The sequence below is a fragment of the Chiloscyllium plagiosum genome, unplaced genomic scaffold (assembly GCF_037043375.1).
Source record: "Chiloscyllium plagiosum isolate Xiang-an unplaced genomic scaffold, Cpla_swu_hap1 HiC_scaffold_20, whole genome shotgun sequence".
NCBI lineage: Eukaryota > Metazoa > Chordata > Chondrichthyes > Orectolobiformes > Hemiscylliidae > Chiloscyllium > Chiloscyllium plagiosum.
Genome location: NW_028270158.1, coordinates 25,698,696 through 25,713,124, shown reverse-complemented (window position 1 = coordinate 25,713,124; position 14,429 = coordinate 25,698,696). Strand labels below are relative to the sequence as shown.

Sequence of the window (14,429 nt, the reverse complement as noted above, 5' to 3'; positions counted from 1 at the left end):
GATTGGGGAGTTCTTTACGATTAACAAATTGAAGATTGTTTGCGCTGGAGAAATTGAATCAGTTTGCCACTTACTGTCCAGTGCCGGTGTTGGTGGTGAGATTTCTTCTGTTGGCTGGAGGACTAGTTAGCACAAATGTGAAGCTCCCTGTAAAACCTTGCAGCAAACAATGTTTTCTGAGTGCGTGCCTTTTCAATTTTCCCCACGTGGACCACCAACATCGCCGTCTTTGCTTCGCAGCCAACCGAAATCCCGACATCAGTGCGAACGAAGGACAAAGAGGGAAGGCAGATTAATGTGACGAGAAACACACAAACAACTGGATTTCTAATGTTGTGGTGGAATATGCTTTGCTGACTTGGCATCACCTCTCTACCACAACATTAGATGCCAAGGGTCAATGGAGGTACAATTGCATCCTGTTGACTTAAGACCAGCAACTCCTCTGAAAATAACCATAAAATGAGAAAGACTGTTCATAAGGTTACTCCACAAACACTACCTTCATCTCTGAAGAGGTGAGCAAGGTGTTGAAAGTCACCGGGATAAGTGACACCTGTCCAGAATTGTTCAAGAACAAGTAGCAAATAAATGGATGTAGCTTTCCAGACTCACTTCCAACATCATTGACACTGGCATGATACCAGAAATCTGGCACCATTCCAAAGTCATTCCCATCCTAAAGTCAGGAAAGCCTGTCCACAATTCCAAGCATTACCAACCCATTCCCTCTGTCTTCAGTCTAAAAGCTAAAAGACTGTTCTGACCAGGTCCTTGCACTGCTACCATCATTTGAGGCAGAGTTTCTGAATACTGGATCTGCCTTCATAAAAAATATTTAAAATACATGACAGGTAAATGTTTTTCAGAGTAGCTTGGGTGTACTTGTACAATTAATGCAATGCCAGCATGTAGGCACAGCAAGCAGTTGGGAAGGCAAAAAGCATGTTGACCTTTATTGCAAGAGAATTTGAGTACATGAATAAGGAAGTCTTTCCATAAATGTCCAAAGCTTTGGTGAGACCACACCTGGAATACAGTGTATGGTTTTGGTCTTCACATTTAAGGAAGAAAGTACTTAATTTGGAGGGCATACAGTAAAGATGCTCCTGATAGGACAATTCTTTTAAGCCACAAATCAATATGAGGGACTGAGTAAATTGACTTGTTCTTCTGATGACCAGAGAATATTGAGAGATGTTGTCATTGCATTACAAGATTCTGAAAGGTCCTGATCGGGTAGATACTATGGTTCCTTCTGCTGGCGAGAACAGAGGGGCTCAATCTCAGGATTAGCGGCTGATCACTTAAGATTTAGAGACAAGGAGAAATTTCTTCGCCGAAAATTGTGAATCTTTCAAATTCTCTATCCCAAAGGTTTATGGAATCATGGGGAATATGTACCATAAAATGTTTAAAGTGAATAGGTAAAATGGCAGAAGCTTTTAACTTATGATCTTACGACCAACGCATCTTTTGTGTCATTAGATGCCATTGTTTTGGTCCTTGTGTTTACCTGTACTCTGAATTGTCTCCAGATAACTGGTCAGCCAGGATTGCAGCTACTCTCATTCCGACCCTACCTTTTGGCTGTCCTCATCCACCAATCAAACTGGACCACATTGCACCAATGCATCAGCATTCTGTTGAGTAAGCACGGGGAGCTCAGGTGAGTCATAGCTGCAGGCACAAACCAAGAGTTCAGACATTTACAATTGTACAGACAGAACAGGAGTTTGGATCACTGAACCATAGTCATGGTAACTGCATAAGGGAAGGTCTTATTTAATTAGTTTGATATTTTGTTAGTTAATTTAGAAAGAAACTAAAATACATGCACATATACTTTTGCCAGCACTGACCTGTGCAGGTGCACACAATGTCAAATCTTCAGTGACAGTGCTACAGTCAATGTTTTTATTTTCACATTTGACCTGGGTCATAGAACATAGAACATAAAAACATACAGCGCAGTACAGGCCCTTTGGCCCTCGATGTTGCGCCGATCCAAGCCCACCTAACCTACACTAGCCCACTATCCTCCATATGCCTATCCAATGCCCATAAAGAGGGAGAGTCCACCACTGCTACTGGTAGGGCATTCCATGAACTCACGACTCGCTGAGTAAAGAATCTACCCCTAACATCTGTCCTATACCTAGCACCCCTTAATTTAAAGCTATGCCCCCTCGTAATAGCTGACTCCATACGTGGAAAAAGGTTCTCTCATGGTCAATCCTATCTAAACCCCTAATCATCTTGTACACCTCTATCAAGTCACCCCTAAACCTTTTTTCCAATGAAAACAGCCCCAAGTGCCTCAGCCTTTCCTCATACGATCTTCCTACCATACCAGGCAACATCCTGGTAAACCTCCTCTGCACCCGTTCCAGTGCCTCCACATCCTTCCTGTAGTATGGCGACCAAAACTGCACACAATACTCCAGATGTGGCCGCACCAGAGTCTTATACAACTGCAACATGACCTCAGGACTCCGGAACTCAATTCCTCTACCAATAAAAGCCAATATGCCTATGCCTTCTTCACCGCACTATTTACCTGGGTGGCAACTTTCAGAGATCTGTGTACATGGACACCAAGATCCCTCTGCTCACCACACTTCCAAGTATCCGACCATTAGCCCAGTACCCCATCGTTTTGTTACTCTTACCAAAGTGAATCACCTCACACTTACCTACATAGAACTCCATTTGCCACCTTTCTGCCCAGCTCTGCAGCTTATCTATATTCCTCTGTAACCTGACACATCATTCCTCACTGTCAACAACTCCACTGACTTTCGTATCATCCGCAAACTTGCTCACCCAACCTTCTAGCCCCTCCTCCAGGTCATTTATAAAAATGACAAACAGCAATGGTCCCAAAACAGATCCTTGCGGAACACTGCTAGTAACTGCTCTCCAAGATGAACCTTTACCATCAACTGCTACCCTCTGTCTTCCAGCCAGCCAATTCCTAATCCAAACTTCCAACTCACCCTCAATGCCATACCTCCGTATTTTTTGCAGTAGCCTACCATGGGGAACCTTATCAAACGCCTTACTAAAATCCATATGCACCACATCTACCGCTTTACCCTCGTCTACCTCCTTAGTCACCTTCTCAAAGAATTCAATAAGGTTTGTGAGGCACGACCTGCCCTTCACAAAACCATGCTGACTATCCTTAATCACATTATTCCTATCCAGATGTTCATAAATCCTATCCCTTACAATTCTCTCTAAGACTTTGCCCACAATAATAGTGAGACTCACCGGCTTATAGTTACTAGGGTTATCCGTACTCCCCTTCTTGAACAAGGGAACCACATTTGCTATCCTCCAGTCTTCTGGCACTATTCCTGTAGACAACGAGGACATAAAAATCAAGGCCAATGGCTCTGCAATCTCCTCCCTTGCTTCCCAGAGTATCCTAGGATAAATGCCATCAGGCCCAGGGGACTTATCTATTTTCACCCTTTCCAGAATTTCCAACACCTCTTCCCTACATACCTCAAAGCCGTCCATTCTAATTAATTGTGACTCAGTATTCACATCGGCAACAATGTCCTGTTCCTGAGTGAATACTGATGAAAAGTATTCATTCAGTGTCTCCCCAAACTCCTCAGCCTCCACACGCAACGTCCCACTACTATCCTTGACTGGACCTATTCCTACCCTAGTCATTCTTTTATTCCTGACATACCTATAGAAAGCCTTTGGGTTTTCCCTAATCCTACCAACTAAGGACTTTTCATGTCCCCTCCTTGCTGCTCTTAGCTCTCTCTTCAGGTCCTTCCTGGCTACCTTATAACTCTCAATCGCCCCAATTGAACCTTCACGCCTCATCTTTACATAGGCCGCCATCTTCCATTTAACAAGGGATTCCAATTCCTTATTAAACCACGGCTCTCTCACACGACCCTTTCCTCCCTGCCTGACAGGTACATACTTATCAAGGACACTCAATAGTTGCTCCTTGAACAAGCTCCACATATCAATTGCGCCCTTCCCTTGAAGCCTACTTTTCCAAGCCATGGATCCTAAGTCGTGCCTCACCGCATCATAATTTCCCTGCCCCCAGCTATAACTCTTGCCCTGCAGTGCACACTTATCCCTCTCCATCACTAGAGTAAAAGTCACCGAATTGTGGTCACTGTCCCCAAAGTGCTCACCTACCTCCAATTCTAACACCTGGTTCGTTACCCAGAACCAAATCCAGTATGGCCTCACCTCTTATTGGCCTGTCTACATATTGTGTCAGGAAACCCTCCTGCACACATTGGACAAACACCGACCCATCTAACGAACTCGAGCTATAGCTTTCCCAGTCAATATCTGGATAGTTAAAGTCCCCCATAACAACCACTCTATTACTTTCACTCTTCTCCTGAATCATCCTCGCAATCCTTTCTTCTACGTCTCTAGGACTATTAGGAGGCCTGTAGAAAACTCCTAACAGGGTGACCTCACCTTTCCTATTCCTAACCTCAGCCCAAACTACCTCAGATGGCGAGTCTTCATCCATCGTCCTTTCCACTGCTGTAATACTATCTTTGATAAGCAATGCCACACCTCCCCCTCTTTTACCGCCACCTCTGACGCTACTAAAACACTTAAACCCTGGAACCTGCAACAGCCAATCCTGTCCCTGTTCTACCCATGTCTCCGTAATAGCCACAACATCGAAATCCCAGGTACCAACCCACGCTGCAAGTTCACCTACCTTATTTCGTATACTTCTTGCATTGAAGTATACACACTTCAAGCCACTTTCCTGTTTACAGGCACCCTCCCTAACCTCCATGTTCCTAACCTCCCTATAGTCCAGGTCCTGCACCCTAAAGCTACAGTCTAGGTTCCCATGCCCCTGCAGTTAGTTTAAACCCCCCCCCCCCCCAAGGATACTGGTGCCCCTCAGGTTCAGGTGTATAGAGGTCCCACCTTCCCCAGAAAGAACCCCAGTTATCCAGATACCGGAATCCCTCCTTCCTGCACCATCCCTGTAGCCACGCATTTAACTGTTCTCTCTCCCTAATCCTCGACTCTCTATCACGTGGCACGGGTAACAAACCAGAGACAACAACTCTGTTTGTTCTAACTCTGAGCTTCCAACCTAGCTCCCTGAAAGCCTGTCTAACATCCTCAGCCCTCTTCCTACCTATGTCGTTGGTGCCAATGTGGACCACGACTTCGGGCTGCTCCCCCTCCCCCTTAAGGACCCGGAAAACACGATCAGAGACGTCATGTACTCTTGCACCTGGGAGGCAACATACCAAACGTGTGTCTCTCTCGCCCCCACAAAACCGCCTATCTGTGCCCCGAACTATCGAGTCCCCAATAACTATTGCTCTGCTCTTCTCCACCCTTCCCTTCTGAGCAATGGGGACAGGCTCCGTGCCAGAGGCCTGAACCCCATTGCTTACCCCTGGTAAGTCCCCCCCCCCCACAAGTATCCAAAACGGTATACTTGTTCTTGAGGGGAACGGTCGCAGGGGGTCCCTGCACTGGCTGCTTCCTCCCAGTCCCCCTCACTGTCACCCATCTGTCTGCAATCTTTGGAGTTACTACTTCCCTAAAGCTCCGATCTATGACCCCCTCTGCCTTTCGAATGATCCTAAGTTCATCCAACTGCAGCTCCAGTTCCCTAACACGGTCTTGGAGGAGCTGGAGATGGGTGCACTTCCTGCAAGTGTAATCAGCAGGGACGTCCATGGCATCCCTCACCTCAAACATGTTGCAAGAGGAACATTGCACTGCCTTCACTGCCATCCCTCTAAAAGTAACCTTTTTAAAAAAAAAACTAGGTCTAAAGAATAGAACAAGCAAAATGCAGCACTTGCCTACTTACCACAACGGATCTTAATATTAGGTTAGAGGAGGAGGGCGGGTGGGAGGCACTACCTCAGTACCCCGCCCTCCTCCTCTAACCTAATAATAAGACCTCAGTAGTGCCTCGGGTTCCTCTCCTGCGCACTTTTATACTCACTGCTTTCTTTCCCGGCTGCCCCTCTGGTCCTCGTCACTTCCCCCTGCTGCTCCCGCTCCTTCTGTGAAAGGGAAAACACCGCTGTCCGCTACCGGTAAGTAATTTTTTTTAAAAAAACTGCCTTACCTTAGCTGCAGTGTTCCGGCTTCGTCTTGCCTCCGCTGCTGCTCGCACTCAAAATGGCCGTTGGCGTCGAAGGGTGAGTATTTATACTCGCTGCTTTCCTTCCCGGCTGCCCCTCTGGTCCTCGTCACTTACCCCGCTGCTCCCGCTCCTTCTGTGAAAGGGGAAACACTGCTGTCATGCCCCATTTGTTTTAATTTCGTAGCACGTTCTCTGTTAATAGAAACCATTTGTCAAAATGAGCAATTAGCACAAAATTTGTTTTCCTCGCACTCTTTTCTATTTCCCTTCTTTACTTCCTTTCTTTCTAGTGACCACTGTCTCAATTCTTTTCCTTTAACTCCAGGCTTGACCCCACAGCGTGTCTGGATTTTCTCTCGGCCTGTGTGCATATTCCAAGGATCTGGCAAGGACGTGACCAAAGAACTCCCCAGGTAGGATTCACAATGGGATGACATGGGAGAAGAACCAGTAGCTTGCTTCAGACAAGTGGCAGTGAATTTGAGAAGTGCGCTGGTTCACGAGTGGCATAATCCGTTAGGGACTTTTGAGATTTTTGGATCTGTTTTTAGAGGTTTGGATTAAATCAGTAGAAGTAGAAAAGCACATTCTGCTCTTTATATCGAGTCAATGCAATGTTCTTAGCTTTAAAATTGAATTCACTAGTTCAGATATGATCTCAAGGTGCACGTCATTACACAAGGGACAGCAGAAAACTAGACCACTTTCCTCAAAAGCTGTTAATCAAAATGTGATGAGTATTCTTTTTGTTAGGCCAAGGGGTTATGAGATATTATACTATGACGTTAAATGTATAGTTAAGATGCAGATAAACCAGTGTTTATTTGAATAGACTGGGGAGACAGAATGGTCTATTGTTCCTATGTTTCTGTTGCTGGCTATACCCTGGAAGTATCTCCTGTGGATGCAAAAGGCGAAAATGCTGGAAGTACTCAGCAGGTCTGACAGCATCTGTGCAGAGAGAAGTTGAGTTAACGTTTGGACTTTTGATTAGAAACAGTTCTGCAATATGATGTCTTGCAAAATCCTTACATTTCTCACTATAGGTGAGTTTGAAATCCCAACAGCAAGACTGGAGCGACTAAATCAATGCAGACGCTACTAACCAAGAACAGAACTATCCTGCAAGGCGGCACGTAGGAGCAGAAGCAGGCAATTAAACTTACCAAGCCTGTTATATGATACAGGAAGATCATGACTGATTTGTCTCATAATTCCATGTCCTTTAATACCATGGACCGGCAAAATCCAGACAGACCCCTTCAACCTGCTTGGAAACATTGCAATTTATTACAAGCGGGGTGCAAAACTGTCGTCAAATTGAATGATAGAAATTTACTATTGTGGCTTGTGACCGAACACTGACCTCATTAATCTATTCTGGCCTTGCAAAGGGCCTGTGCAAGTAGCTTACTGACTGTCTTAGCCAAGCTGACTTAAAAGCAAGTTAACAAAACCACAAACGGTGTGAGCAGTGCACTTACATTAATTTCTGTTGGGATAGGATTGAAATGCAACAAAGTTGTGTTAAACTTGTATGAAGCGGCACGGTAGCACAGTGGTTAGCACTGCTGCTTCACAGCGCCAGAGACCCGGGTTCAATTCCTGCCTCAGGCGACTCTCTGTGTGGAGTTTGCACATTCTCCCCGTGTCTGCGTGAGTTTCCTCCGGGTGCTCCGGTTTCCTCCCACAATCCAAAAATGTGCAGGGGTTAGGTGAATTGGCCGTGCTAAATTGCCCGTAGTGTTAGGTGAAGGGGTAAATGTAGGAGAATGGGTCTGGGTGGGTTACGCTTCGGCGGGTCGGTGTGGACTTGTTGGGCCGAAGGGCCTGTTTCCACACTGTAAGTAATCTAATCTAATCTAATCTAATCTAATCTAATCTAATCTAAAAAATACTTTACAGCAAATGAAGAGTGTTTGAAATATAGTTGCTGTTGTGCTGTTGGAAATGTGCACACAACAAGCTCCCACAAACTGGGCTGCTCACCCAACATTGCATTATTGCCTGCCTCTTCATTGCCTGATGTGAGTCTGTGTATACTCTACCATTTTAGAAACACACCAAGGAGTATGTCCTGCGCTTGAAGAAGGCGGAGCTCATCAGCCTGGTAGATATCATTCTTTCAGAGTCCGAAGTGAGAACCTGCAACGGGTCGCAAGCTAACAAATCTGCTGAGGATGTCACGGGCACCCTCATCCAGTCACGGCTCCCTTTGCTGCTCAGCAGTTGCCATGGCAATTTGGCTAATGTCAAGAAAGTGACTGAGTATTTGATCAGTTGCATCAAACAATGGGGAGACAGGTAAATGTAAAAACAAGTTTCATGTGTTAACTGTTTGGTAGTTTTGTGCATGACGACCAATCTTGTAGTACATTTCAGGAACTGTGTATTATTTAGAACAATGACTTGCTGCAGTTCTTTTTTTGAGAGACTGATGTATATCAGAAAGTACCCTTAAGAATTTGATTGCACAGAACTGGGTAGATTGCTGCATGTTAAAAGCAAGTGCAGCCATTTCCAAGGTGCTGCGGGAATAAATAGGGTTTTTTTTGATCGGTGTATGACAGACACAAAGGTTTGTGCAAGGTCCATATACTATTTTGATTTTACAATAATACTGTGTTTCAACAACACTCATGTATACTCACTACACTTCTCTACTTTAGAAAAGGCTCTTTGTCACTTTTCTTTCGTGTTTCATGTAGTATGGGCCTCATTATCCAGCAAGCTCTGCCAAAGTTGTTCAAAGTCTGTGCCCACAGCCAAAAGAGGGAATGTGCACTTAAATAACACCTTTCAAGTCCCATAGTACTATAGCCAATGAAGTACTTCTTTTAATGTGTACACACTATGGGACATATAGCATCCAATTTGATCACGAGATCCCACAAACAACAATGTGATAATGACTTGGTCATGTTTTTCTTTTGGGCTGTTGGGTTGAGGGATAAGTATTGGCCAGAATAATACAAACTCCCTTACTGTTTTTTTTCAAAGAAGCACGTTTGCATCATTTACATCCTGTTGAGAGGCTTAACAATTAGACAATGCAGTACTCCTGAAGAATTGCACTGGAATATCAGTCTTGATTATGTATGTTGACTGAAGTTTGAATTTAGAATCATCTGACTGTTGTCTAAGTGCTACTGCTGGGGAGTTGAGAATTGACCGTCAGGGCGACGTGCTGGAAAACTGTGGGCACCCAGGGGGATTGTATCCCAGCACAAGCCATCTCTATTTGAAAGAGAAGGGGCAAAAATTGCAGGGGGATAGAAGAGATAAGCAGCTTCACACTGACGGAAGAAACTGTGCAGCATGAAGTGTTTCCTCAAATGAATTTCTCAGAAGCTGAAGTAGTGACAAATTTGAGATGTGCATTATCTTAATCTACAGAATGTAATGTTTAATTAGGCAATAAATTATCAACATCCACCCAATATTTGACCACTGGGGTTTCAAGTGAAGATAGATTCTGGGGTTGTGTTCAATTAAAATTTTAATTGAAAGTTGAATGTGACTTTATTCTGAAGAATTGTCAATTTATGTGCTTGAAAGAAACATAACTTCACAAAGGATTATCATGTCTGAGTGAGTCAAAGGATTTAAATGATAAGTATGGGAAATATGAATGCTATATCTCATTATTTCTAAATTTAACACTTGCATTAGGAGGCAGGTGAGGGTTGCTAGTGTAATACAGTGCACTTATTTGTGACAAGTAAAGGTACAAGGTAGCACTCATCCTTAACTCCATAAGTAGTTGACTTGTTGCATTGTGGTTTAACAGGAAAAAAGAAGTGTACAAAGATCAAACTAATGAGTTGATGGTGGATTATGCAAATTAGTATAGTAATGGAATTGGGTGAATCATGCTTCACTGCTAAAGGTGGATTATTGTAAAACTGCAGTCCTGTCCTAAGCACACGATTCTGTTCAGCATTAAACAGCAAGGAACATTTGATCTGCAGAAGATGTTTGCTTTAATTCCGTTCTTGCTCAGTGCTGACTCTCACTGAATGCCTTCCTCACTTATGTGCATACAAAGAGCTGAAGAAAGCCATTTGGCCCCTTCAATTTGTTCCACCATTTAATAAAGAAAGGAAGAGAGTTCCAAACACTCTTGACCCTCTGTGAAAAGAAATTCTGCCTTCAGTGCATGATCTCTTTTATTTTTCCAACAGTGGCCCCTAGTTCAAGATTCTCCCATAAGAAATAGGAGTAGGACACTTGTCCCCTCAAACTAGTCCTGTCATTATATAAGATTATTGTTGACCTGCCAGGCCTCAACTTCTCTTTCGTGCAAACTCATCACAGTACTCAACTCCTCGATATTTCAGTGATCCTCCACAGCTCTCTGAGTCAAGAATTCCAAACATTCACTTCCTTCTGAGAGAGGAAATTCTGCCACATCTCATTTTGAAATGAGTATCCCCTTATTCTGTGACTGTATCCCCTGGTTCGAGAGTCCCCAGTAGTGGAAACATCATTTCACCAACTACCATGTGAGCCCCTCAGTATCTTACATGTTTCAATAAGATCACCCCTCGTTCTTCCAAACACTAATTAATAAATTAGGAGAAAGTGAGGACCGCAGATGCAGATTAGAGTTGAGACTAAGGTGCTGGAAAAGCACAGCAGGTCAGGCAGCATCCGAGGAGCAGGTGCATCGATGTTTCGGGCAAGAGCTCTTCATTTGATGAAGGGCTTTTGCCTGATACATCGATTCTCCTACTCCCCAAATGCTACCTGACCTGCTGTGCTTTTCCAGCACCCTACTCTCGACTAATGAATGAATACCTAATTTATCTATCCATTCTTGATGGGTCAATCCATTCATTCCAGGAATCAGCCTAGTGAATCTCTTTTGAACTTCCTCCAATGCCGGTATATCTTTTCTTAAATACAGGTACCAGAACTGTACACAATACTTGAGGTGCAACCTCACCAACATCTTGTAGAGTTGTAGAAAGACTCAGTTGAGGACTTCCTGCCACAATGGTTGACAGGGCCCTTAGCCGTGTCTGACACATTTCTGGCACTTGTACCCTGACCCGTGCTCTTCCCTCCCACAAAACGGGGGTGGGATCCCCCTAGACCTCACTTTTCATCCCACTAACATCTGCATCCAAAGGATCATTAGCTGCCAATTCTACCACCTGCAAAAGCATCTAAAGTTCTGCTCTGGGTCCCTTCAGCCTTTGGGACTCAGTAGTGAATTCAATAATTTTAGAATCTGAACACACCACCGATGTCCTTTACCTACCTTCCACGCCCCAGGTCTTTTCAGCACAGCCAACCTAGTTTCATCCACTTATGGTCTCCATCATCAGCTTTCCTTTCACCCAGGCAGAGTATCATCAATCCCTTTGTCTACCTAATTATCACAGTCACTCTCGCTCTCACTCTTGCTCTGTCGCTCCCGCTCCCAATCTGTATGTTCCATCTCTGCCATATTCCTTCACACATCCCCCTGACCTTTTCCTAGCTACTATCAATTCTGAAGGGTCACTGGACTAGAAATATTAACTCTACTTTTTCTCCAGCAATTTCTGGTTTTATTTCAGATTTCAGTTCCTTGTTTTATCCCTATAATACTCATTATAGTTTGTTAACTAACGAAATGGGGGCATAGGCTTAAGGCACGAGAGGAAAGATTTAAAGGAGACCCAAGGAGCAACATTTTCATGTAAAGGGTTGTGCCCGTATAGAATGAGCTGCCAGAGCAAGTGGTACAATTATAACATTTAAAAGGCATCTGGATGGGTATATGAATAGGAAGTATATAGAGGGATATGGGCCAAATGCTGGCAAACGGGATTGATTGACTTAGGATATCTGGTTGGCATGGAAGAGTTGGACCGAAGGGTCTGCATCCATGCTGTGCAGATCTATGACAACATGATCCACTTATGCTAATTCTCTGCTTCTTATTAGCCAGCCAGTCATTTATCCATGTTGAGACTGTGGTGCTGGCAAAGCACAGCAGGTCAGGCAGCATCTGAGGAGCAGGAGAATTGACATTTCGGGCATAAGCCCTTCATCAGGAATGAGGCTTGTGGTGAGGGCTGAGAGATAAATGGGAGGGGGTGAGGTGGGGGGGGAGGTCGCTGGGAAAGCGATAGGGGAATGAAGGTGAGGGAGAAGGTGATAGGTCAGAGGGGGCAGTGATGGGTGGGTCGGGAGGATAGTGCTTAATTGCAGGGTTGGGACTGGGATAATGTGGGGTGGGGAGGGGGGGGGGCGGGGGGGCGGGAGGTTGTTGAAATCCACATTTATCCCATGTGGTTGCAGGGTTCCAAGGCAGAATTTGAGGCATTCCTCCTCCTGGCTTCGGGTGGTAACAGTTTGGCAGTGGAGGCGGCCCAAGACCTGCATGTCCTTGACTGAGTGGGAGAGGGAGTTGAAGTGTTCAGCCACGGGGCGGTGGGATTGGCGGGTGCGGGTGTCCCAGAGATGTTCTCTGAAATGATCTGCAAGAAGGTGTCCTGTCTCCCCGATGTAGAGGAGATCACACCGGATGTGACGGATGCAGTAGTCATCTATCCATGATAATATGTTACTCTTGTACTATGAGCTTGTATTTCCTGCAATAACCTTTGATGTGGCACAGTATCAAATGTCTTCTGGAAATCTAAGTACCATCCTCCAGCTCCCCTTTGTCCATAGTACAAGTTACTTCCTTAAAGAACTCCCAATAGATTGATTAAACACGATTTCAGTTCACAAAACTATGCTGACTTTGGCTGATTACATTGGACGTATCCAAGTGCACTGCTATAACTTCTTTCATAATTGCTTCCTTTTCCTTATGACTTGGAGGTTAAGCTAACTAGTTCATAGTTTCATCCTCCTTGTCTTTCCACCCACTTTGGAATTAATTCACTCACTTCCTATAAAACTAGTGTATACTTTGTTAACTCTTCACGTGTTAAATAGTGAACAGAAGGGATTAAATTCAGGAACTATAATAAATAAAACAACAAACTATTCTGAAGGAAGATCACTGGACTTGAAACATTAACTCTGCTTTCTCTCCATAGATGCTGCCAGATCTGCTGAGTTTCTCCAGCAATTTCCAATTAAATTTGGGAAGATATGGTAAATCAGTGAGTAAAATTAAACGTAAGATTGCTGTAGTCCTTCAGACCATATTGCTGCTCTTCCATTAGAGGGAGAGAGACTACGTGGATGGTTTAACCTGAGGGTGAGACCTTCATGGTAACCTCAGCTGCTGTAGGAATTGAATCCACATGGTTGGTGTCACTCTGCATTGCAAACTAGCTGTCCAGACCCCCTAATTAATGAGTAGAAACAAGGAAAGGGGGAAGCAATTAATATCGGAAATGACAGACAAAGATAAATCTAATTGCAAATCAATCAACAAGATTTGATGTTAAAGAAAGAAAGACTCCATCTGAATGCATATAGCATTTGGGACAAAACAAATGAACTCAATGCACAAATAGATAACCACAATCTGATGACCATTACAGATACCTGACTCCAGGGTGATATGTATGGGGACCTAAATGTTGAAGAGTACATTTGGAAAGGGTAGGAAGCTAGGAAAAGATTTATTAATGATTGTTCACTCTTACCCAAATATTGACTTCCTGAACTTGGGTCACAGCGCCAGAGACCTGGGTTCAATTCCCGCCTCGGGCAATTGTCTGTGTGGAGTTTGCACATTCTCCCTGTGTCTGCATGGGTTTCCTCCGGGTGCTCCAGTTTCTTCCCACCGTCCAAAGATGTGCAGGTTAGGTGAATTGGCCATGCTAAATTGCCCGTAGTGTTAGGTGAAGGGGTAAATATAGGGGAATGGGTCTGGGTGGGTTGCGCTTCGGCGGGTCGGTGTGAACTTGTTGGGCCGAAGGGCCTGTTTCCACACTGAGTAATCTAATCTAATCTATTTATTTTAAAATCCTCTCTACTTCACAAGAAAAACAACTCAGTTCGACTCCGTGCCACAGGTCCCCTTTGCCCAGTACTAATGTCCCATGAACTGGAAAGTATTCCTTCCACACAAGTCTTTGAAAAACATATCCATTCTCTAATCTGATTTCCTTTATGCTAATTTGCAATTGGTTCAGATAGTGATCCAGAGATTATGACCATTGATGTTCTGCTTCTTAATTATGTGGTCACTCTTTGCATGTACTGCCCAAATAATGGGACATCATAGTATTACCTAGTTCCTATTCAGTGTCCACGTTTAGCAAGGATGGCTTGAGAGCAAACCGTGACAAACTTGGCTCATTTCAAAATCTCTAAATCCTGAAACTTTAAAATGAAA

General features: G+C 44.2%; 1 protein-coding gene across 3 annotated transcripts in view; it reads left to right on the top strand.

Annotated features, from left to right (window-relative positions):
- Positions 1 to 14,429, top strand: part of ints1 (integrator complex subunit 1) — a 121,492-nt gene that overhangs the window by 84,508 nt on the left and 22,555 nt on the right. For all 3 annotated transcript variants that reach the window (XM_043711841.2, XM_043711839.2, XM_087997722.1), the window contains exons 36-38: positions 1,539 to 1,669; positions 6,459 to 6,546; positions 8,190 to 8,437. In XM_043711841.2, coding sequence (XP_043567776.1) covers positions 1,539 to 1,669; positions 6,459 to 6,546; positions 8,190 to 8,437 — 467 coding nt within the window. The remainder of the gene's footprint in view (positions 1 to 1,538; positions 1,670 to 6,458; positions 6,547 to 8,189; positions 8,438 to 14,429) is intronic.